The sequence below is a fragment of the Crocodylus porosus genome, unplaced genomic scaffold (assembly GCF_001723895.1).
Source record: "Crocodylus porosus isolate Cpor-Errol unplaced genomic scaffold, CroPor_comp1, whole genome shotgun sequence".
Lineage (NCBI taxonomy): Eukaryota > Metazoa > Chordata > Crocodylia > Crocodylidae > Crocodylus > Crocodylus porosus.
Window position 1 is genome coordinate 3,438,799 of NW_017728927.1, and position 22,426 is coordinate 3,461,224.

At 40.8% G+C, this 22,426-nt stretch overlaps 1 protein-coding gene across 1 annotated transcript in view; it reads right to left on the bottom strand.

Moving 5' to 3' along the window:
* The window catches only part of XYLT1 (xylosyltransferase 1), a gene marked incomplete at its 5' end in the record, with an annotated part of 252,401 nt that extends 230,346 nt beyond the window's left edge, over positions 1-22,055 (bottom strand). Inside the window, one exon of the mRNA XM_019542112.1 lies at positions 22,011-22,055. Within this exon, the coding sequence (XP_019397657.1) occupies positions 22,011-22,055 (45 nt within the window). The remainder of the gene's footprint in view (positions 1-22,010) is intronic.
* Between the last annotated feature and the right edge of the window lie 371 nt (positions 22,056-22,426).

A 22,426-nucleotide genomic window follows, 5' to 3' on the forward strand; every position in this document is an offset into this window, starting at 1 on the left:
GGCTTGATTTGGGAACCTTGTGAACCAACAGACCTCCTTTAGTTTATGACTTTGTGAAACAATAAAAGTTTTAAATTGAACAGGTCTGAGCCTGTGCTTAATTCAGTCCTATATAATTCGGCATCGAGCTCCCACAACATGTGTGTGCGTGTGTGTGGGAGAGAGATATACACACACATACGTGCACATACAAATATATAATACACACATAAACACTTTTGTGTGCACGTGTGCACATATAACACATACGTATATGTACGTGTGTATAACTCTCTTCCACACACATACACACACACATATATACACATATACACACTGTCTCAGTTTCTTTAAGAAATATTTTTTTTCAGAAACTGAGAATGTCCTGTCTTTGCATAGCAAGAAGAATCTGAATATATATAGATATAGATAGATAGATATCCATATATAGACAGACAGACAGACAGACATCTCTATTCAGATTCTTCTTGCTATGCAAAGACAGGATATTCTCAATTTAGATATCTATCTATCTACAACTTTAGATATATGGATATCTACCTATCTATATCTCTATATATTCAGATTCTTCTTGCTATGCAAAGACAGGACATTCTCAGTTTCTGAAAGAATCTATTTATTGTCTGGGGTTTGTTTTGCTGTCACCGGTGTTGTAGAAAACTGTACGCTAAAGAAGTGTTTTTGATACCTTGGAATTACTGAAGTTTGCTCCCAAAGAACATGTAAAAGTAGATAAAATTTCTGCCAGCTATGCAGCTATGTGATGCTATAACTGGTATTGCATTCTTCAATATCTGCAAAAAGGCAAAATTCTTCAGAATTTCCTTTAAGAAAATTACTTTAGAAACATAAAATGATGTGAGGGTCAACTCCTGTATCCCCCTGAACGTGTGCCAGTAAGGAATTTAAAGCCAGAAAAAAAAGGTAAGTTGGATAGATGGGAGAGAAAGACTTATATTTACTGTACAATAAATGTTTATAGGCAGCACAGCATTTTATAAGGTCATATATAACACCAGCTGTAGCACTAAAGGAATGTATTATTCAGCTCAGGGAAAGAATAGCAATACTTATACATGGCTTAAAAATGCAGTTTAATTCTTATTATCCCTTGGCATTGAGTCAAAGTTTCTGCTGAGTGCTATAGTGCTCAGATGATGCATGTTTCCTGAGAACCTTTAATTAAACTTGTAATGTAACAATTTTGCCCGTGGCTATTGGTCTCAGTACCTGGCACTTGCATTTACAGAGATACCACCTACCACTTTTGACCTGTTGCCCAGCCTCTGAAATGGAGCTTTCACTTGCAATGAAAATACATGCTATTGATATTTTGGATGCTAATGCAGACTTTCTTTGGCTAGACCTTAAATCTTTGCTATTGACTTTGTTGAGGTCAGTGTCAAAGACATGATGTCACAAGAGACTGCAAGGCCTTCTGTTGATGAACAAATTTCTAGCACATCTGGGAAATTAACACTTTGTTTCGAAGATGGCCATGCCTCGTTTTTCCACTATAAGATGTTGCGTTGCATAGACTCTACAAGTTAAATTTGGTACTACAGAAAAATGCTGGACTGCAAATAGTGGCCATGGAATCCCTGTGTTCACCTGCAGCACAGATATTCCCACACAGTGCCACCACCAGCAGGAGACCTCATCAGAGCAGATTCTCAGTTTGGTAGTAATGATCTTTCGCTACTATTAAATGCTTTTGCATTATCAAAACAGAAAGATCTGATGACAGAAAAGTGATCTGTTTGAGTCTAGATGTTCACTTAATGCCCGTCCCCGTGGCATCTGAATATTTGAGATGAGAAGAGGAATTGGTCTCAGAGCTCCTTTCAATCTTGGCTGAGAATGTCAATGAGGATGCCAATTCTGAGGGTGGTTTCCATGACATCTACTGAGCAAAGCTGCACAAACGTAGCGTTTCCCATTCCTAGTCAGACTGGTAAATGTCTCATGTCAGACTGAGAGTGCAATGTGGACCTCTCCATTTTGCGTTTCCAAACCACTTTTGTTTATATTTGTAGCCTTAAATATGTACCCCTGGTAACGGAGATGGTATGAGAAACTAACATATTTACAATAGGACAGCTTTCCTGCTTCCTTTCCCATGTCCTTATGGGAAGGTATTTAGCAGAATTCACAGATGATTCACTGGAATCTGAAAGAGCCATGCCACGAGTGCTTCTTGCTGTGGCCTCCAACTTGCAACATTTGGCTGTGACCCACGCCACAGTTAAATGAAATTCAGGGCTCCTATATACATGCTGCAATTCCAGCACGTCAGAGCAGACTCGAGTAATCGAGTCTGAGTGTGGTAATTGCCATGCTCCAGCAGCCTGTAGCGTCGCGTGCATCAGCGTCCCCACGCTGGAAAACAGGTGGGGCTTTAAGCTTAGCCAGTTCAATGAGCTTTCATTCAAAGCACCCCACTGCCATTTTTCAGCTCTGGGATGCTGACATATAGGATGCTCCGGGCACTTTTGATTAGCATGGCTCTCGAAGCTGCACTGCTTAGAGTGCCCCCCCGCCCTCTTTAATCTTTAAATCTCCCACGTCTCAAGGGAGTGCCTTAACCATACGGCTACTGCTGCTTCCAAAGTGGGCAATTCTCAGGGCGCCTGTTCAAACTTATATTCCATGCAAATCATTGTACCTTCACTGGACCAAAGAGAAATATAAACACTGAATATCCACCCCTGTGTAACGGACTCACTGGGGATGTGGGAGACTTGGGTTCAAGTCCTTGCTCCAAATCAGCAGAGCATGGGCATGGGCTAGTTTCTCTTTTTTTTGGCAATATAAATACAACAATCAAAGCATCTTGGTTTCATCCTACTGTAGAATAGTGAACCAAAAAGTAAAATCTCCACACATTATTAGTGATATAAAAATTCATTTTTATATCAGCCTACAAGCCCAAGTTTCACTCAATGGCAATGAAATCTGGGCAGCCTCATCATGAAGGAAAATGGGAGTTAAATATTTATTTATTAGTTGTTACTAGTCTTCTTCCCTGTTTGTGTGATGAAGTAAGTATGTCACAAGCAATTATTTTTGTGGGCAAATTTAAAATTCAAACAACTGTGACATTTACTTCAGCTGTATTGCCAATAAACAAACCAGCGCAAAGGCTCCTAACATAATGGAAGCAAATTCATTTAAAATGTGAACAAATATTTGTGTGAAATACCTGTGCATTAAAGCCCTGAGCCACCAAGGCACTTATGCTCATATATATAAGTTTAAGCATATTCATAATCACATTAATGCAAAGATACAGCTCATATAGATTAGAGCTTTGCTGGGTGGGAAGCTATAGTTTAATGTTAGAAATTTCTGTGCCTCATCAGGAGCACAATTTTTTTAAGCAGTGAATGACCAAAAAAAAAATCCTTTCATATAAGAAGGCAAAGTACAGATTCAGTATCAGGTTTGTGACTTTGAGTCTGCATAGAAAGATTCAGTGATCCTGCAGCAAAGCAGCACAGACAGAATTGGTCCAAAGGAGTGTTGTATACACACAAGAGTAATTCAGACCATTCTGGTATCGCAAAGAAAAAAAGTGTAATGAAAATAAAAATGAGAAAATGTCCCGTTCAGCCAGCATGTTTATCATTAGAAACCAAAATGAATCATCATATATTTATGCAGCAGGAAGACCCCGGTCATTCACCAAAAGGAAATTAAGAGTTTGAAAAGCTAATAAAAATAATGGAAAACATTAAACTAAAAGTTAAAAACAAATTAGGAAAGTGAAGTCAGTTGGTTAATACTGGGAAAACATCACAGGTTGCCAAGGCAACATTGGTTAAACTAAAAGGGGAAAAAAAGGATAAATTAAAAATTAAAACTTCTGAGTTCTGCTAGCATACTCTTTAAGGAGCAAGGTACCATCAGCCAGCAAGCTGGCTAGGACTCAGCCAGATTGCAATCCTTGCTGACCTGCCATAACCTGAATTCCCCAGAATGACCTCCAGCTATCTCTGGAGCATCCAGACCATCTCTGTCTGACTGGCAGCAACCCTTTTGATGATTCCCTATACAGCTGAAAATTGTCAGATGGGGCATGCCAACTTCTTGATTGATTTTTTGCAATACCAAGTTTATCCTTGAATCCCTGCTCCCAAGCTGCTTCCATTGCCTAAATGTAAAACAACATTAGCACAGTAGACAGATAATATTCTTGAATGCAGGAGAAATTAGGCATCTCAGCACTCAGGCTACACCCAGTGATATAGCTGAGAGCAAGGGCATAAAAGGCTCAGTCAGTTATTTTGGAAATGTATTTGCAAGAATCTTGCTCTAGAAAATACACAAGCATACCCTAGGGCTGACACAGTAAATGGAAGGAAGGATTAGAGATTGTCTACAAAGGAATTTGAAGTGGGGTAGCTACTCCAAAAGTACTCCAGAAGAAGAGTTCATTATCCCAAATTAGTGTGGATCGAGCTTGTCAGGAATATGGCCTCTTTGAACCAAGGCAGTCTGATTCTAGAGTAAAAGTGTCTGCACAAGTGGTTAATAAAGATTTAACTCCTCCTGTCAACCAGTCCTTAGCTACATGTTTCCAGAAAGCAAAAAAGGGATGAACTAAGGGAGCACATATTCAGTAGCCTCCTTTGCAGTGGCACACAATGCACAGAAAGTGATTTGTACAAGAGAATGCGCATGGGGGGGGAAATAAAGGGAGAAAATAGGGAAACCACTGGTCAGTCAAATGTAAATGAACCAGGAAGTCTCCTCTCCTGTCAGGCAGCTGAAATTATTTTGAATGTGTTATCTTGGTGTAACAATGATAATGAATGCTCATTTAACTGCTTCATTTCCACGTTACATAATACAGCCTGGGCCTTCCTCCTTCTTAAGGATATGGTACTAGTTTAAATTAAGAGCAGAACAGAGCCGTGACGTTCAATTGCAGAACATTACATTAAACAAAGGCTAGGGACAGAAGTTACTCATAAACTGGTATAAGTGATCAGAAACTGGTTCAAATCTGTAACGCAACAGAAGTTCAGTGCACATAAACTGTTTTCAAAATGGCTGACTCTGGTTTAAGATAAACCTGGATGGATGTAGTATCAGACTTAACTGATTTAAGTCAAATAGGTTTATTGACCTTCTGTACCAGAGTCTCTGCAGATTCAAGTTAACTCACAGTCCTCTACCATCCCAGGACGCTTTGCATCTCCCCTGCAAAATTCCCTTTACAGGGTGGGTGGGCTAGCCTCGGCCCAAGCTGTCTGCTCCAACAGAGCAGGGAGGTGTGCTCTAGCACCCCCCCCCAGCTTTTGGCCTGGGCCATTGCAGGCATGTGGCTGCATTTCCCAAATCAAAAATGAATGTCTGTTCACTTATTTATTGGTTCAATTTATGCAGCTCAGATTAACCTACGAAGATTGAATCGATTCAGCCTCAGGCTTTCTGACCGTCTGTACTTAGCCCAGAAGTTCAGTGCACGTAAAACACTTCTGAAGTGGCCCAAACCAGTTTAAGATAAACCTGGATGGATGTAGCATCCAACTTAACTGATTTAAGATAAATCGATTTATTGAATTTATGTGCCAGATTCCCTCCGGATTCAAGTTAACTCACCGTCTTTCAGCATCCCAAAATACTTTGCACATCCCCGGCAACTGCTTATCAGTTCAATCTATGCACTTAGACTAACCTGGGAAGACTGAATCGATTCAAGCTTGGGCTTTCTGACTGTCTGTACTTAGCTGCGGGGTTCAGATGTGAATGCTAAATAGGAGCGTCTAGCTCAGAAGTTTTTGAACTTTCACAGCTGTAAAGGTCACCCCTAAAAGAACCTTTCAGCTTCCCTTAGATCAATGAAGTCGCTTCAGCATTTGCAGTACTACAAACACCAACTAAAAGGAATATCTAGGGAGCTTTATCTAATAATTAATCTCCAGCAAAACTGCCAAGGTTTTAAGAGCATTATCTGTTTTATCTCTCCTTATCTTCCTCAGTGACAGTTTGTGATGTACAAAGCTCTGTCTGAGCCCTTTTAAAATGCACCATATTCATGCTTTTTGAATTTCTTTTGATGAACAACTAGGTTATAAATGCCTCATTATAAATGCAGCTGCCAGGTTAAACGAAGGGACAGGTATTAAGAATACTTTGCACATTTCCAATACCTCCGACATGGCATTTTAAAAACAGTCCTACAACTGAAACGGAGGAGTGCCATTATTCCTACCTCACACACACGAGGCACAGGAGAGGTAGAGTTAAGTGACTTGCCCTTGATCACACAACAAGCCTGTGGCAAAGATGGGTCTGTGTATTTCATCTTATTTTAACTTCTAAGATAAGAATGTTAACAGTTTAATATCTTGATGCCATTTTTAAAGGTCAAGGTATGAAGAATATAATATGTACTGAAGTTATTTGGTTAAGATAAAAGAATTCAGGAAACTATGTCAGTCATGAGATTGATGCCTAAAATAAAAGGCAGTGACCTCCATTTATTCCATCTCTGAAACGCCACATTTCTGGGATTTCAAAGTCAAAAAACTAGGTAGCACCCTTAAAAAGGTTACCATGAATCTGATCTGGTACTTACTGATAAAACTTCATTGATTTGTTGTTTTAACTGATTTTTTCCTTTTTTTCCCCTGTTAGTTACTCTAAACCTTTTCCACGTTTTTAAGGCTATAACAGGGAGCCAGGGGCTCCCCATTGCTTTGAGGGGAAAAACAGCAGCAGAGTTCTCCCAGGTGGATGGATTCACTACACTATGAGTGCCTACTGCAGTGCTACCTGCTCTGCAGTAAAACAGCAAGGCAGAGCCCTGTTCGGACAACCAGGAGGGGAGCACTGCTAAGGCAGCCAGAGTAGCGGTTGCAACCTGCTATGAGAGAGAGACATCCCTGTGGGTGGCTGGGAAGCCAGCTGACTGGAAGGGGCAGGACTTGGGAGGCTTTTAAAGCTCAGGGCCAAAGCCAGGGAGGTTAGTCTGGCCATGTTGGGGCAGGGAAAAGAGCTCCCAGGAGGGGAAGAACTCTCTGAGGGACCCGGGACCAGAGCAGAATAACACAGCGGTGAGAGTCCAGGGTGAGAACTGCTCTGATGGGTGGGAGAGGTTTCCTTTAAAAGTAGCAGCGTACCTTTTCTTTCCCTAATGTTTTGTTTGCCCAGACCAGCAGGTTTACATGAAAGCATTTGCTTGCTTTTATGTTTTGATTCATAGTGCTGTACTGGACTGGGACTGAAAGGGTAGGAGGAGAGCCCAGTGGTGCCAGAGAGATGTCAGACAGCCCACTGGGGCAGGGACTTGGGGCACAGCACCATAAAGTTTAATAGTGGGCCTGAGGTCAAGAAGGCCAGAGCACAAGCCTGAGAGGGTGGTAGCAGGCCTGAGGCCAAGAGGGCCAGAACAAAACACTGGAAAGAGCTGAAGCCTAGGACTGGGTCCCAGAAGCCAGGTCCAACACAGTGGGTCTAGACAAAAGGGCCCAGCCAGAGGAAAGGGGCAGAGGCTGGGAAGGCTCAGACCTCACCAAGGATGCAGAGGCATGAGGCTTAGCATTGGTTTGGGGACAAAGTTCCTCACCCAAGTGAAGACTGGCAACACCTGAGAGGCATAGTTGTGGCAACAAGGAAGGTCAGAAGCTACAAAATTAGCCCTTTAGGGGATTAGTGCCCTAGGGACACAGATGCCTGTGGGCACATCTGAAGGCATAGGGGCACATCTGAAGGCAAGATGAGGATCAGTGGGGTCAGGAAGGATTCACTGATTGATAGAAGCCAGGGGCTAACTCTGAGACCCTAGGCGGCCTCCCTTTCTCCCAATTAAATAATACCAACAAGGTGTGGCAGGTGAGAGGGCAAAAAAAGGGAGGGTATCCAGAGAGCCAGAGCAGGCCATGAGCTGCGCAGCCACAGGGGGCATCACGGCCACCCCTGGAGCTTGAACCTGCTACAAAGGCACTTTGCACCTAGCTATGATGAAGCGCAAGAACGTAGTAAATAACGTAATGCTCAATATTAGTTGCCAATAAAGGAAATTTTTTGTGACAGAAATCAAATGCTGCCTGGTCCTTGAGAAGTCAGGTATTGTCTAAGGGACAACATGCAATTGACCATCAAAATTAATTTCAAGTAGTTACAGGTACTACAATTGTCCATGTGCTTCAGTCAATACCTTGGTTTTGCAATCAATTTCCTAATTAAAAATATTCTTCTTTTTCCAATTGTAAAGCTAGAAGCTTTACTGTAAAACAAGAAGTTTACTGTAAAACAACAGTAAATCAAACAGGCTTACTCTGCAGAGGAAACAATAAAGCGAACATATAAACAAAATGTACAAAGCTTAAAATAAAGAACAGTATTTGTCACATTCTAATCACTGTTGGTTTCTCTAATTTTAGATGTTACTTTTAACAACAGAACGGAAAAGTGGATAAATACGGTCAAAATGTGCCACAGTAAAACAGGACCAACTCTAAAGACTTGATTTATTTGTCAAACAAATAATCATGTCCCTTAAACAAATCCTTCCTAAACATCTTACTTCTGCTCTAAAGGCCACAAAAACTGAACCTGAAAGCTTGTCTAAGTCTGCCCCAACCATGCAGTTGGTCAAATAAAAGGTGACCCACAAAAATTCTTCTCTCTCACATATTTCCTCTGCCTTGCAAGACTTGTCTTGTACCCTATCAGCAGGTTTGTGATCCAAGGAAATATTTCTAAACAGAAAAAAAACGGGCTGCTGGTGGGTGTGGGAACTGCTGTTATTGTTGTGTCATTAGCCAAAAGCCACACTCTCTCTTTGGTCTTAGTGCTCTTCTAACAATGAATCATACTTAGCTTTAAAATGTTCTTTGCACAAATATTCCATTGCCAAAGCCAGCACTACAGCTGCTTTGAATCAGACTTACTGCCAAAATGATATACTTTCTTCAAACCAAAATAAAAGCACAGCATAGAAGAAGCATGGTATGCAGTAATTTAACCACATAATTCCCATGATGTTAACAGGAGCCCACACTCAGAAGTGTGTTCATATTTTCTCCTCTTCTCTTTCCACAAAAAGAAAAACAGCTCTTCATCCAATCAAGCAACATTGGCTTTCCTGCTGATTTCCAATGGAAAATTGGTCTTACCATTTATGCAGATGTTTGGCTAGATCTTTAACTACTGTTAATACGCATAGCATCACTGAAATCAATGACCCAGTACTGGCTAAGAATCTGACCCATTACCTTCATTTTACTTGTGGTTTAATAGCTGTGATCACTCAAGTCTGTCTTTTCAAAATATTTAACATACATTTTATAGGAGGGAGCGTTATCTTGTTTTAAATTTCATTGCTGACCAGATTTAGGTAATATTTGCTCTGAAGAAACTGAGCACGTTCACACATGGAGGAGCTTCAGGCCTAGGTACACACATTCAAAAATCCTGAGCCTAAACTGATTCAATCTTTGCAGGTTAGTCTAACCTGCATAGATTGAACCAATTTGCAGTGAATAGACATTAAATTTTGACTCCGGAAATTCAGGTACATGCCTGGTGAATGGCCACCATGGCCCTGGGTGCACAAGTGGAGCCTACTGCCCCACTGGTACTTGCACCACCCTCCCCCACCCCCTGCAATGGGGGGATTAAACACCCCCCTTCTCCTCAAGTTACCAGGGTCTAGCCATGCCCCCCTCCTACCTCCAGAGCACCAAGCGGGGTGGGGAGCTGGGGATGCCTGGTAAGGGCTGCTGTCCAGCTGCCAGGTAGATCTGGCTGCACACCATTGCAGGGTTTCACACCCCCACCCCCTTCTCAGCCAGCCAGAGCAGTGATAGCGCTCTGGCTACGGAGGAGAGGGGCAGGGCGAGCCCCGCTTGGCTGGAACAGACAGCACAGCCCAGCCCAGGGCCGCAGGGCATGCTGCGGGATTCTGATCCAACCTAAACCAGAAGGGGTTCTCGAACACAAGTTCCATAAACTGGTTTGAACTCAAACAGTTAAGGCTGATACTACATTCAACCCGGTTTATCTCAAACTGGTTGGCCATTTTGAAACTGGTTTATTTGCACCAAACTTCTGTTCTGTTACAGGTTTAAACCAGTTTCTGATCACTTTAACTGATTTATGTGAGACTTCTGTCCCTAGCCCAAAGGACAGGCCAGATCCTATTCCACTTATGAGACAATAGGGAACTTAGGCACCTAAGAACTATCCTAGTCCAGCTTGTACAAGTGCTTGATATGCCATTAACATGTCTACCTTTGCTATGTGTCTTCATCTTAACCTAAACATTATGTCGAAGGAAGAAGGAAAAGGACCTACCCAGCTTTCGTTTTAAATATCTGTCAGGGACCTTTAAACCAGATAATATTCTGTGCCTGTCAAAGGCTGTTACAATAGATGTCAGTGCTCATACTCTTTTATATATATTTATCTTGTATACTTTAAATCCTATATTTTAGCTTTATTTACATATGTTTTAATTATACATTAATGTGAGCCAACATACAAAATCTTTGTGATCAACCAGTGGCTTGAGACACCGATCTTTAAACAAACGTCCATCCATACTATAGATTCAGTTACTTCCTTTTTTGCTGTCCTATATTTTCCTCCTATAAATAAAAGTGGCCAAGCTAATTTTACCCAAATGTGATTAAATATTGTGCATTCAGATATTCAGTGGTATCTTTCACTAAAAATACTGGAAGCACAAGTAAGAATAAACTAGATCAACTGAGCTGCACAGTGAAATTATATGCAATTTGGGGGGTCCCAATCCAGTGGTTTAATCCCATGCAAATCCACAGAACAGAATGCCTTTGCAGAAGTGCGTCAATATCCTGAGTATCCGTAACTGATGCAGAAAATAAAATAAGAGAAATAGACCCATTATCCTGGTATCATATTAAAGAAATTCCCCAAACAAAAGCACCTTCCGGATGTTTTGCACTCAAAATGTTGCATACAATATGTAGCCCAAGTTGTAAAATCAGACACAAGCAATTCATGTAGTTTTTCTTTTAAGTGCTGTACCTCCCTCTGCCGCTGTGCAAAATTCACCCTGGCAGGTTGCCAAGCTGGCACGTCTCTCTTTATTTTATTCACACTCTGTGACAGAATGCAGAAGAGCATATCCTCAGCTGGTATAACATCCCTAAATCAACAGCACTAGGCTGAGTTACCACCCATCCAGGATGAGGCCCAATCTAGGTAACAAAGGCAAAAAAATATTTTAAGAAATTTTCTAACCTGAATTCAGCATTATCTAAATCACGAGAGCTCTGATTTAAGACAGTATTTAAAGATGTGTTTGTACTTAAGCACAGGTGGATCTACGTTTTGAAAAGGGGGGTCCAGATGGTGTAGCACATCACATATAATGCAACACAAATTTCTCCAGTTAAAGAGAAACTAGATGCTTTATTAATATGCCAAGGGCCTAGAACTATATTATTCAGCTTAAGACCAAAGCAAACACAAACATAACTTTATTGGAATGTGCAGTAATTTGCTGGATGATGTATTCAGTTTTCAAAAGAACACAACAAACTAGGCAATAAGTAGTCAAAGAAATTGTTTCATTAATACTATTTGTCATTATAGTTAAATATAACTCTCATTCAGATTCATAAAACAAAATCTGGCCTTCTTAGGCATCTTGACAAAGCCTCCAATGCTTTGTTGTCAGTCATTTCTACACCCAGGTTAATGTTACCACACGTGAGTTAAGGTTTTTAGCTAGAGTTAAAAATAGCCTGCAGGGCTGTAAAACAGAAGAGACACATTATCAGGAATGGTTTAAAGAGTGAAATTGTGGAAGAAAGGGTAGTCAGAACAGTGGAGCATCAAAACCATTTAAAAAAAAAAAAAAAGGAGAGAGAGGATTATTAACACCTCTGTAGTGAAGAGAAAGGAGGAGGACTCACGTAGATTATAATGAGCCAAGAAGTCAGTCGACTCTCTCAGTGCTGGGTGGAGCAAGAATCAAAGGGGCTGGAGTGAAAATGCCCCTGCCTCCTCCCCGTTTACCCCTGCACTTTAGTGTCAGCAGAGTCAACGGGACTCGAGCAATGATTATTTATTAACTCAGTGGCTATCCTGACTAGGAGGATGGGCTTCAAACACATGCCTGGCTGCTATCCTTAATGGAGGCATATTATTTAACTAAGAAATCATTTTAAACTTAGTGAAAAACTTAGAGGTTGCCATTTTGACAAGTGGGGACTGGGAGAAGAACAAAAAGGAACAAACTACAAACATCTACTTATATAGATTCACTGGCTCCTATACATGTATTGAAATGGCAACAGGTATTTTTCTCAACAAAAAAAATGAAATCTGTGGGTTGGATAGAAAACTATTTATTTTCAGAAAAATACATATTTAAAGTCTGGAGTGCAATTCACTAGAGATCTTCTTAATGTGCCCAAAATATCTCGTTGGCCTCAGTACATTTTGTTTAATTTCTTTGGCATAACTCTGAATCTGTTCTCAGAACTGTTCCAGGGCAAGGTTTTATTTTAACAAATCAGTCAAATCCAACACTAATACAAATGTTTAATCTTTCATATTTAAACCAAATTACCTCAATTACCAAGAATCTGGCTAGTTTCTAACCCTGTGCTCAAAATCATCTTAAAAAAAGCTCTTATACATCAGGGAAAGAGTTATAGTGAATATGTTGGTTCTGGAGGTAATTGCAAATAGCATTATTTATATATCTTCCTTTCTGTTAATATGACCAATATAATTAAAACAGGGCAAGCACAGGAACCAAACCTGTAAATTCTGGAGTACTACCGCTTCACACTTCATCTGTAAAAATTAACTCTTGCTGCAAGAATTAAAAGAGCAGTGAAAGAGTCACTACTTTTAGAAGAGAAAGGCCATAATTCTCTTTCTGGTACAAAACAAACAAAAGCTTGAGAAACTGGGGCCACATCCAAAACTAGTATATGCTTCAGTTCAGCAAAGTACTCAAACACCTAAAACTTCAGGCATGTGAGTAAGGTATATGAGTAAGGATTGCTCACGCTCTCGAAGTCGTCATGTCTAAAAGTCTTGATGAATCAGAACTTCAGTTAACTTTTTCTGATAAAATACACAGATCTGTCAGTAGAACAAGATTAATTTTCCAAGAACATCAAGGTGAAAGGACAGTCCAGGCCCAACAGGCTGACCGGATTAAAAACTTCTGCAGCCATCAGCACATGAGAGGGTGATGCGGACAGCCTCCTGTCTTTTGCCCTTCACCCCTCCAGCCCAAATGACTAGGAATCTATTCACAGCTAGGTCAACTGGGATAAAACATGAGATACAACTGAGAACTAAAAACCCCAAGTTGACATCTTATCATCTCGTTGGCAGTCTGATGCAAATCCCACTGAAATGGGAGGAAAGATTTCCATTGACATATATGGATCAGGACTTTAATGTGCACCGAGTCAGAAGTACCCCCTGCTTCATAAAGAGGCGGTCTCTCCAGTTCAGGAATAAGTGTAAGGTCCCTGGACATTTTCCAGCCTATACCTGTAAAGAAGGATTTTATTCTTCAGTGCTATGATTATGATGCTTTTTACTCCCCTAGAAGAATTTAGAATATAGTAGAAATATAAAATGCCTTCTGAAGAGGAAAGGGAAGGGAAGGATGATATTCTCTATTTGCACAACAGGTTCAATCCAGTGCCTACTGAATCACTGTGCATCTTTCCACAAAGATCAGCAAGCCTTATATCAGCCTTCGGTCTTTAAAAAGAGCTCCAGCTAAAATGTAAAACTGACTTTTCAGGAAGCATTTCTAGAGGATTTATTTCCCACATCTTTATTGGACCAGGAAAAATATCCATAGGAACAGATGCCCTTGGTCTTGGAATATATTAAGTACCAGAAGAGTTAAATGTACTATTGCTTGTTCATAGGAAGAACACAGAAAGCAAGACTACAGACCCAAAGTGATCTCAAGAAAATCTAATGCACTCTGACAGTGGATTATAATATTGATATGGTATAGCTTCAAGGTGACATCATAAAAACTGGGGGTGGGGAAAAGGTAATGATGACAAAGCACACTGCTGCAGAGACCTTTAACGCGAAAAATACTAGGCTTCATGTGTGATTTCTGCTGTAGAACATCCTCCACCTCTGCAACCAAACTGAACATTTACCTTCAAAGAAAAAAAAAACAAACCTATTTTGCACAGCAAAGTGAGGATAAAAAGAACCAGGCTATTTTTAAGATTAGGGGGCATTGGAGGGAAATATAGAAATCAAATTAAGATTATGAAAGTGGTTTTGTTTATACTCTAGCAGCTCCTTAGGATGGGTATAGTCAACTGAATCAGTTTGCAATCTGTTTCTGAAAAGTCTTGTGACTCCAGTAAACAGCAGTTTGTAGAGAAGATGCAAAAATAATATAAACATTTTTTAAATAAATAAAAAGATAAATCAAATAGAACAAAGTCCAGCTTTTCCACAGGTTGCTGTGCCAAGGAGACTCATTTCCAAGCACCTATGGTCTTCACGAGCACAAGCCCTACACAAAAATGTTCAATTTCTGGGAGGAGAAGGAAAACAGTACCTTAATTCGACCCAGTGGAAACAGGTATCACTCTACTGCAACTCCCTCCCATTATTCACCAGCATTGTCAGATCATCCATTCACTTTCTTCAACAAACCGTTATGCCTCTCACATACACAGATAGGAAGGACTTTTCCTACCACTTTATAAATGAAATGATGTGCCCCTCCTCTTTTCTTTTTAAATAACTAAACTTCTCCAGAAATGTAAGATATCTAAGTCAAGCAGAATTTTTTGGTGAAGAGGGATGCTCCTGTTGCATCTTCTGTGTCCGTCTCTGTTAAGATGGTGTTTGTCAGAACAGTGCATACATATCTGAAGATGAAAGCCAGTATGAGTGTGGACACCAGTCACTGACCATGCTGTAAAAGCACTTCAATCATTTGCTGGCAATCTCAGACTTGCACCAAGCCATTCCAAAACTAATCTTGACTTTGCTTTTGAACACTGTTGATTACCCGCTTTTGGCACATGAAAAAAGGCTTCAGCATCATAGGAACCATATCTTCCCTTTGGAGAGGAAGCCACATGCATATCCTACAAGAACTAAATCCAGATCTAAACTGGGGTTTTGCAACCTTACTGTGCAATTTAACAACAGAGAGCCTCTGGCTGCTGCATCCCTAAGTTTTGCTTTACTCGAGTGGTGAACTTGATTATGAGACAGTAACATCACAGCAAGCTGATTATACTGAATGCTTTTAAGAGGACTGCATTACTCAGAGTTCAGTTGTGAGTCAATGTAAATCTACTAGGAACATCATGTTTCTCAGCTGGTATCACATGCCTTTTCCTCTTCACTTGGATGGCAGAAAGAGATTCTCAATCAAAGCAAATATACTCCCTTCAAGGAATTTCTGATAGGTATACATCCTGCTGGTATGCCCATCTTTTGGCTAAGTAAGCAACCCCCAAAAGGGTCCCAGTTCTGCAATGAGGCCTATGTGGAAAGCACATGTACACTACAACAGTATAGTCTGCCTGCATGGTGGCCACTGCAAGAAAGAGGCCAAAGACGTTCTTTCACCAAAGCTGTGGGGTAGACGTTCTCATTCTGAAGGTCATAAAAAATGGTTAAACTCTAGGCAAGTAACAAAGTTATTTAGAGAACATAAATTATAAAAATAATTGGCTGATAAATGATGACACTGTGTTCCTGTAAGACATGCTAGACAAGGATATTTCTGTGGTTCCAAGTACCCGCTTAAAGTTGAAGTACCACATTCACCATCACAGAAAACTTCACCACAATAACACAGTGTGACATTTCACCTTTGGGTTCTTATTGCATTAAGCCACCTCCCTCCCCCCCCAAAAAAAACACCCTCAATGCCAGAGAAGGGGCTTACAGAAAAAAACAAAGAAACTTTGATGTCTGTTTTCCTACAGCGTAGCACAACTTAGTTCTAAAACCAGCTTCCTCTTTAAAAAGGTAGCAGACAGGATTGTAATGAGCAATTTTCCTCCATTGTCTCTTCTTTAAAAGAAATGAGATGATCCACAACGGTGAAGTGGCTGGATTTTCATGTAAGAATTGGTCTGAGCATTACCCTCATTTGGGCCCTACTGAGATCAGCACTAACCCCTACCCTGCCAGGCTACAGAGCTACTACTGGTGGCAACCACTTGCTTACAGAACTTCCTCCTCAAAAGAACTGTTTCAAAATGCCACCGGCACTTAAAGAAACAGTAAGCGCTGATAGAAGCCTGCTGCTCTGAGAGCTGGAAGGTAAATCAGGCTATTAATGGTGCCAGCCTATTAAAATCCTGTTAGTCCAAAAGACTTTCCCTGGCCTCCTCCCAGCAGTAAAGCTTCCACAGCTGTTTCCAATACTGCAGGTTTGCACTGCTATTAGAAGCTATAAATTGGTCAGGAAATGATCACTGTCTGAACTGCTTTCCATATTTCAAAAACCGAGAAAAAAAGTTGAACTGCTGAGTTGCAAGCAGAATTGTACTGCTGCTCCCAAAGGTTGTACAAAGGCACTGTGTCTTTGCTGTACGGTGTCAAGGATATTGCTGCATGGGTTATAGTACCAGAATTTGGGTCAGAAAACACGCAGCATACATCTTTTTCCCTCCCACACACAGCACAAATGAGATGGAAGCAAAACTCACTAGCCATAATATAGAGAAGTCAGTCTGGGGGACCTGATAATCTCCATCCAGGCCCAATAACAAGCATTTTTAACAAGTCAGATCTATCAAAGCAAGAGTAGTACTACACGACTGGAAAATAGGAAACATAGGGTGCCTGTAGACATGCTGGGAGGGTGCTCCAACACACTGTAATTACAGTGCATTGAAGCAAATTTGATTAATCAGGTATGCTGCAGTGTCCCAATTAGTATGCTCCAGTCAGCCTCCACATCTTGTGTATCAGCAGCCCTGCATTTCAAAATGGTGATGGGGGCGCTTTAAAACTCATTTGATGAGTTTTAGTTAAAGCGCCCCAATCACCGTTTTGAAGCGCAGGGATGCTGATACACAAGACATGCTCTGAGAGCCACTCTAATTAAAGCGCCCCCCCCCTCCTGGAACATGTATAAAAACACCCATAGTGCCTATATCTGAGATGTGTGTATGGGGGAGGTGGGGGAATAATCTGGACAATAAGGAACTTCCTAGTCTGACCTCATGAAAGGCACTAAAATAGATCTGGAAGGAAAGGACAGTTTAAGACATGGGGATAAATGAACCAGGCTTTACCAAAGGTAAATCATGCTAATTAAACCCAATGTGCCTTTTAACCCAAGATTCTGGCTAACCTAAAGATCAACTTAAACTTTGGTCTCCAGAATACAGGCATGGGCTGTACTCCCTAGCACTTTGAAATGAGTGGTAAAGCAAAAAAAGTGCTTGTGGAACTAAGATTACAGGCAAAGGTAGGACATCCAGGAGCCTCATGTAATGCTTGCTGCTTACTCATTTCATTAATCCGTTAAACAGAGTCCAGCTGCAGTACTCCCCAGTCCTAACGGTACTGAGCTTTAGAGGAATCCTTTAGCGGCTGATCAATCCATCCATAGCACAACTTTGAACAGCTGCAAAATTACAAATACAGAAGATGACTGATAAAGACCTCTGTCACCAAAAGAAGATTAAATCTCTAATTCTTCTTGCCTAATGCTTTTGCGTCATCTTAAATTCTTCAGGAGAATAAAGCATTTGGGACCAAATTTATCTCTGAGATAATTTTACTGAAGACGCTGGATTTGGTTAGCTCTGTGTATTTTTGTGGACAGGAAAAATGGGGAGGGACTAAAGGAAACAGCCTCTCGAATGGGGTAAACAGGATAAGAAGCGCAGGAGAAAAACACCCCAAATAATGGACACTCCTGTTTCAAATGTAAGACATGGCAATGTCCATTCCTTGGCGTTATCTCGGTACTCTAAATCAAGGGTGTGGAGTTGTTTCATTCTGCGCTACTAGTGGGCCATGGGATGTGGGTGTGTGCGCCACCAGCTCCACCGCCACCACCACGTGCCCCCTGCTGGATCTGCCCACAAAGAAGCCCGTGATCCAGAAGTATCCTGAGGCAAAGGGCATGTTTGACACCCCCACTCCAGATCTTCCCTACACAAATGTGTTCTCACAGGACGTGAAAAATAATGCTATCTGAAACTCTCATTGGAAGAATTGTACCTACCCTGGTTATCCTAACAGCTAAAGAATGGTTAATGCAAACTAATTCAGTTTGCTTTTAAACTGACAGTGAGATTTAGCGATAGGAATTATTTTTGCTATTATGTAAGTTACCGCAGTAAATCAAATTAATCCCAGACTTAACTGAGTTAACATCCCAGATGGATTAGTCCATTCTTTTTAAAATACCCAAATACATTAGGCTTTTTTTTAAATATTTGTATGTAATCTGGGCTATATGACGACAATGTTGTGAACATCAGTGGAATTTACACAGCATATGATCACCAGGTAAAAAATGCAGACTCAGAGCAAAACAGCATAAACTGCACAAAACTGGTAATTAGTGGGCATGTCTACATGTTCATTAATAAACCATAATTACAGCGCATTAAGTTTAGTAGCTGTAATAACAAGTACTAACTTAATGTTCCATAATTGGTGCTACTGCGCAGTAGCACTGGCACACACTTGTTTGTGATGCTAATGCACAGTAGATTAAAAACTATGCAAATGCATAGTTGAATTGTCTGCCAGGCTAATGCGCAGTAGAATTAATCTGCTGCGCATTTAGCGTCTTGTGTAGACACACCCAGTGAGTACTGAAAATTAATGTAACATATGCCATCATTCATGCCATCGTAGGCTGTAGCCCCGTAGCATCCACAGAAACTTCAGTGTTTACATCTTGTCTGGATTTCACCTAACGGGAATGTCAATATGAAACATCGCATAGGTAAATCTGCCACTCCCGGCTCCTCTTGGAAACAGCTGATTAATAGTAACTTATTAATCTTCCACACCAAATCAATACACTTGACAAGTTGTGCTTGTTATGCACCATTTATCAGTGAGAAACACTTGGGAGATAAGGCATCTTTATTCATAAGCCATGTTGTCTAGCCTGTAGGGGCCCCTGGCTGCTGGAGGCACCTGAACTACACCACCAGTGAGGCCACCTGACATTAAAATGACCCTAGGCCTAACATTTCTTATTCCCTTCAACAACTTGGAATGTTTTAATTTGTGCCATCCCAAACCAAAACAAAACACTTATTTTGATTTATCTGAGAAATGTTGAGAATTTTTTTTATCTATTACCATATTGAGGTTTTGAGTTTGTGGAAACTGCATAAAAAAAAATATTACCAGCAAATGCCTGACTAGGTCTAAAGTAAACTTTTTTTTCCCTTTGCAACCATGGGTGATTTTCCTCAGTTCTAAAGATCTGTGACTGAGGATGAAACATGGGGCTTTATTTGTCCTCTCCCAAAGGACACATCAACAGCTGCATACTTATTCATTTCTACCACCAGTTTACTAGCCAAGAATTTTTTTTCCCAACTTCAAATTCACTGTCAAAAAAAATTTACAAAACTATGTACAAAAGCAGCAGTTGAACATGAAGATTATTTTAAATCCACTGAAATCTTCATTGCGTCGATAAACAAGGGACTAGCCAACCACTTTACGGACTTTAGAAACCTATGCATTCTGCATTAAAGCTGCAAAAACACAAGGGTCAGACTTGCAAGTCTCCTTACACTACCATGCTAAAACACTTCCTATTGCCTTTGGCAGAACTGTTCTGGCCCCTTATCTGCAAAGTACAGGTCTGTACATATTCAAAGGGATTTACTGGAAAGCACCCCAAAGACTTGCTTGTCAACCAAAGTACATCTGACAGGACAAACTCACCATCACACAACACAAAATGCCATGCTACTGAACAACTAGTCAGCAACTGCCTTTTTCCAGTTCTTCAGAAAAAAAAAAAAAAAAGAGTGGTAGGAGAGGGGGAAAATTCTGAAACAGCTCCTACTCAATGAGCTAACATTTTATCTGAATTAACAAGGTGTCAAAGTTGCTGTTTAATTTTTAATACGTTGTTTTTCACAGCAAATGAACCAAAGATCCTTCTTCCACTAATTGGGGTCAGGTCTTGCAACTGCTGCACATATGCAACTGCCACCAAAATGAGTGAGACTTTTGCCTAAAGACCAGACTAGCTCTTCTTAATACTCATGTGAACACTTTACATCATTTTGCTAAATGGGCAAAAAGAAATACGCTGGGGCAAACATAAAATGTCCTTTGACTTTTGCTTATTACAGTGATGATGCGCAGGCTTAGTCCCATCTTGCTGTGAAAGGGATGATCACTTGAATTTCTCTCCCTACTCTGCCCCACTTGGGCAGAACGGTAGTGAAAATAAAAGCATCGCACACAAAACAGTTATTCTCTGCCTGCATAATTTATATCCAAGTTCAAAAGTCAGGAGCTTTATACATAAAATGATCTGGATTCAAGAATAGATGCGTCTCCTGGTGAGACTGGTAGAAATATCAGTATGTGAAACAATCTACTTAATTTGTTTTAATTATTGATTAAACAAAAGTGGTTTCTTTCCTATCCTGAAATATTAAAGGCCACCAAAACCACAGCAACTCTCGGAGCCAACTGGCACTCTCACTGGCAATCATACGAAAGAATGAATAGGCATGAAGAATGAACTATGCTCTGGCCAGAAAGGATGCAAAATCGGCCAGCCTGCAGAAACGTGCATGCATTCTGTGGATAAATGGGGGATCTCAGCCTCCAGTGCTGGCAATCCTCCACTCTGACTTTTTCCCCCCGAGCATGACATTGTCTCACACGCATGCTATGTACATACAAACACCCCTGAATAAAAATCCATTAAATGATATTGTACAGGTCATTTCTGCATTGCTTATTGTGCTGGGAGTGATGTTTAAGCCTAGTTTATAGCAGGTAGCAAACCCTCACTACAGTAGAATCTTAAGCCTTAGAAACCATTTTCACCTCGTTATTACACTGACCTTCTTAGTCTATTTCCTGTTCTGAAGGTTCATCAATATCCAGAAACTTATATGTATTTTGTACTTTGATACCCTGCTCTAAATGCTGCCTGTACAATAATGCTTACGCAGACCCACCCCAAAGCCTCGGTTCCCCCACGAAAGGGATGAGGATATTCATTCCAGCTTTCCATAAGGAAAGTCCAATTTAAGCCTGAGGTAGAGAGGCCTTTATCTCCATTTAAGGCAACTGGAAATGTAAGAGCTGAACAGATTAATTTGACTCCTCTTCAGTATGCCAATGCCATTGCCTTTGCTGTCTCCCAAAGATCAACGAGAATGGAAATCAATGCTGCTGCCTTGTTAGGAAACACAAATCAAAGAGTTTGTGACTTTGTAAAATCCTTTCTGTCACTTTGACCTTTTGATGCCGAGCATCTTGACGGATTCATTATAGTTCATTGTTATTTTGCAGGAGCAGGTCTGTAATACAATCTGCAATACCCTTAGGAATAGCCAAGATCTTTACATACAATGCACTGTCTGGGAAGTCGAGTTGTGCAAAAGGGAAGAGTAGAGCGTCTCACATACTGATGGCTACTTCACTTTCAGGGTTGAAATAAATGCTGTCTTCTGACAGTGTGGTAATCTTCCTCCTATTCCCTGCTTCAATGGATCCTACAGGTCCTTGGCTGCTCTCACAATATGTCCCTACCTCTTTCTGTCAAGGGTATATTGTTTTCATTGCTGATAATTCACATTAAGGGTTCTTAGACCTAGCTCGGTATTCTCTTTCCACGTTCCGCTCAGGTCAGCCTTAGTCCAAATTCCATAGGAACGGTGACAAGTAAAAGATACAGATTTCAATTAAGTTCAGCTAAGACCTGGAGTGATAAGATTATCGAGAAACCCCTATCATCCAGAAAGTGAGGCTATCCCTTTAAATCAAACAAATACACGAGAAAAGATCATACTAACCTGGGTCTCCAGGCCAGTGTAGGGACTGGGAGGCTGGTCCTGTAAAAAAGCAAAAATGAATCGTCACTACTCTGTAGAGCACACGTAAGAGGGGGCATGTCTAGGCCCCTGCTGATTAGCCAAACCAACACCAAAGAAAAATACACCGATTTTAGCACAGGACTCTGATATACTTTCTTTTAAAGATCACGTTCCTTTCATAAGAACCTCTTCTCCTATCCCACCCAAACCCTACACAACCTACCACACTTGACTGCATGGGGTGAGGGGCCAGGGGAGCACTGTCATAACAATATTACGGACCACGTAACTATGGAAGAAACTCAAGGGATAGTAATCTCTCTCACACAAGATGTGGAGTAGCATTGGAGTGCTGTTATAGCTGGAAGACCTGAGGAAGGGCACCTTGGGTCTTA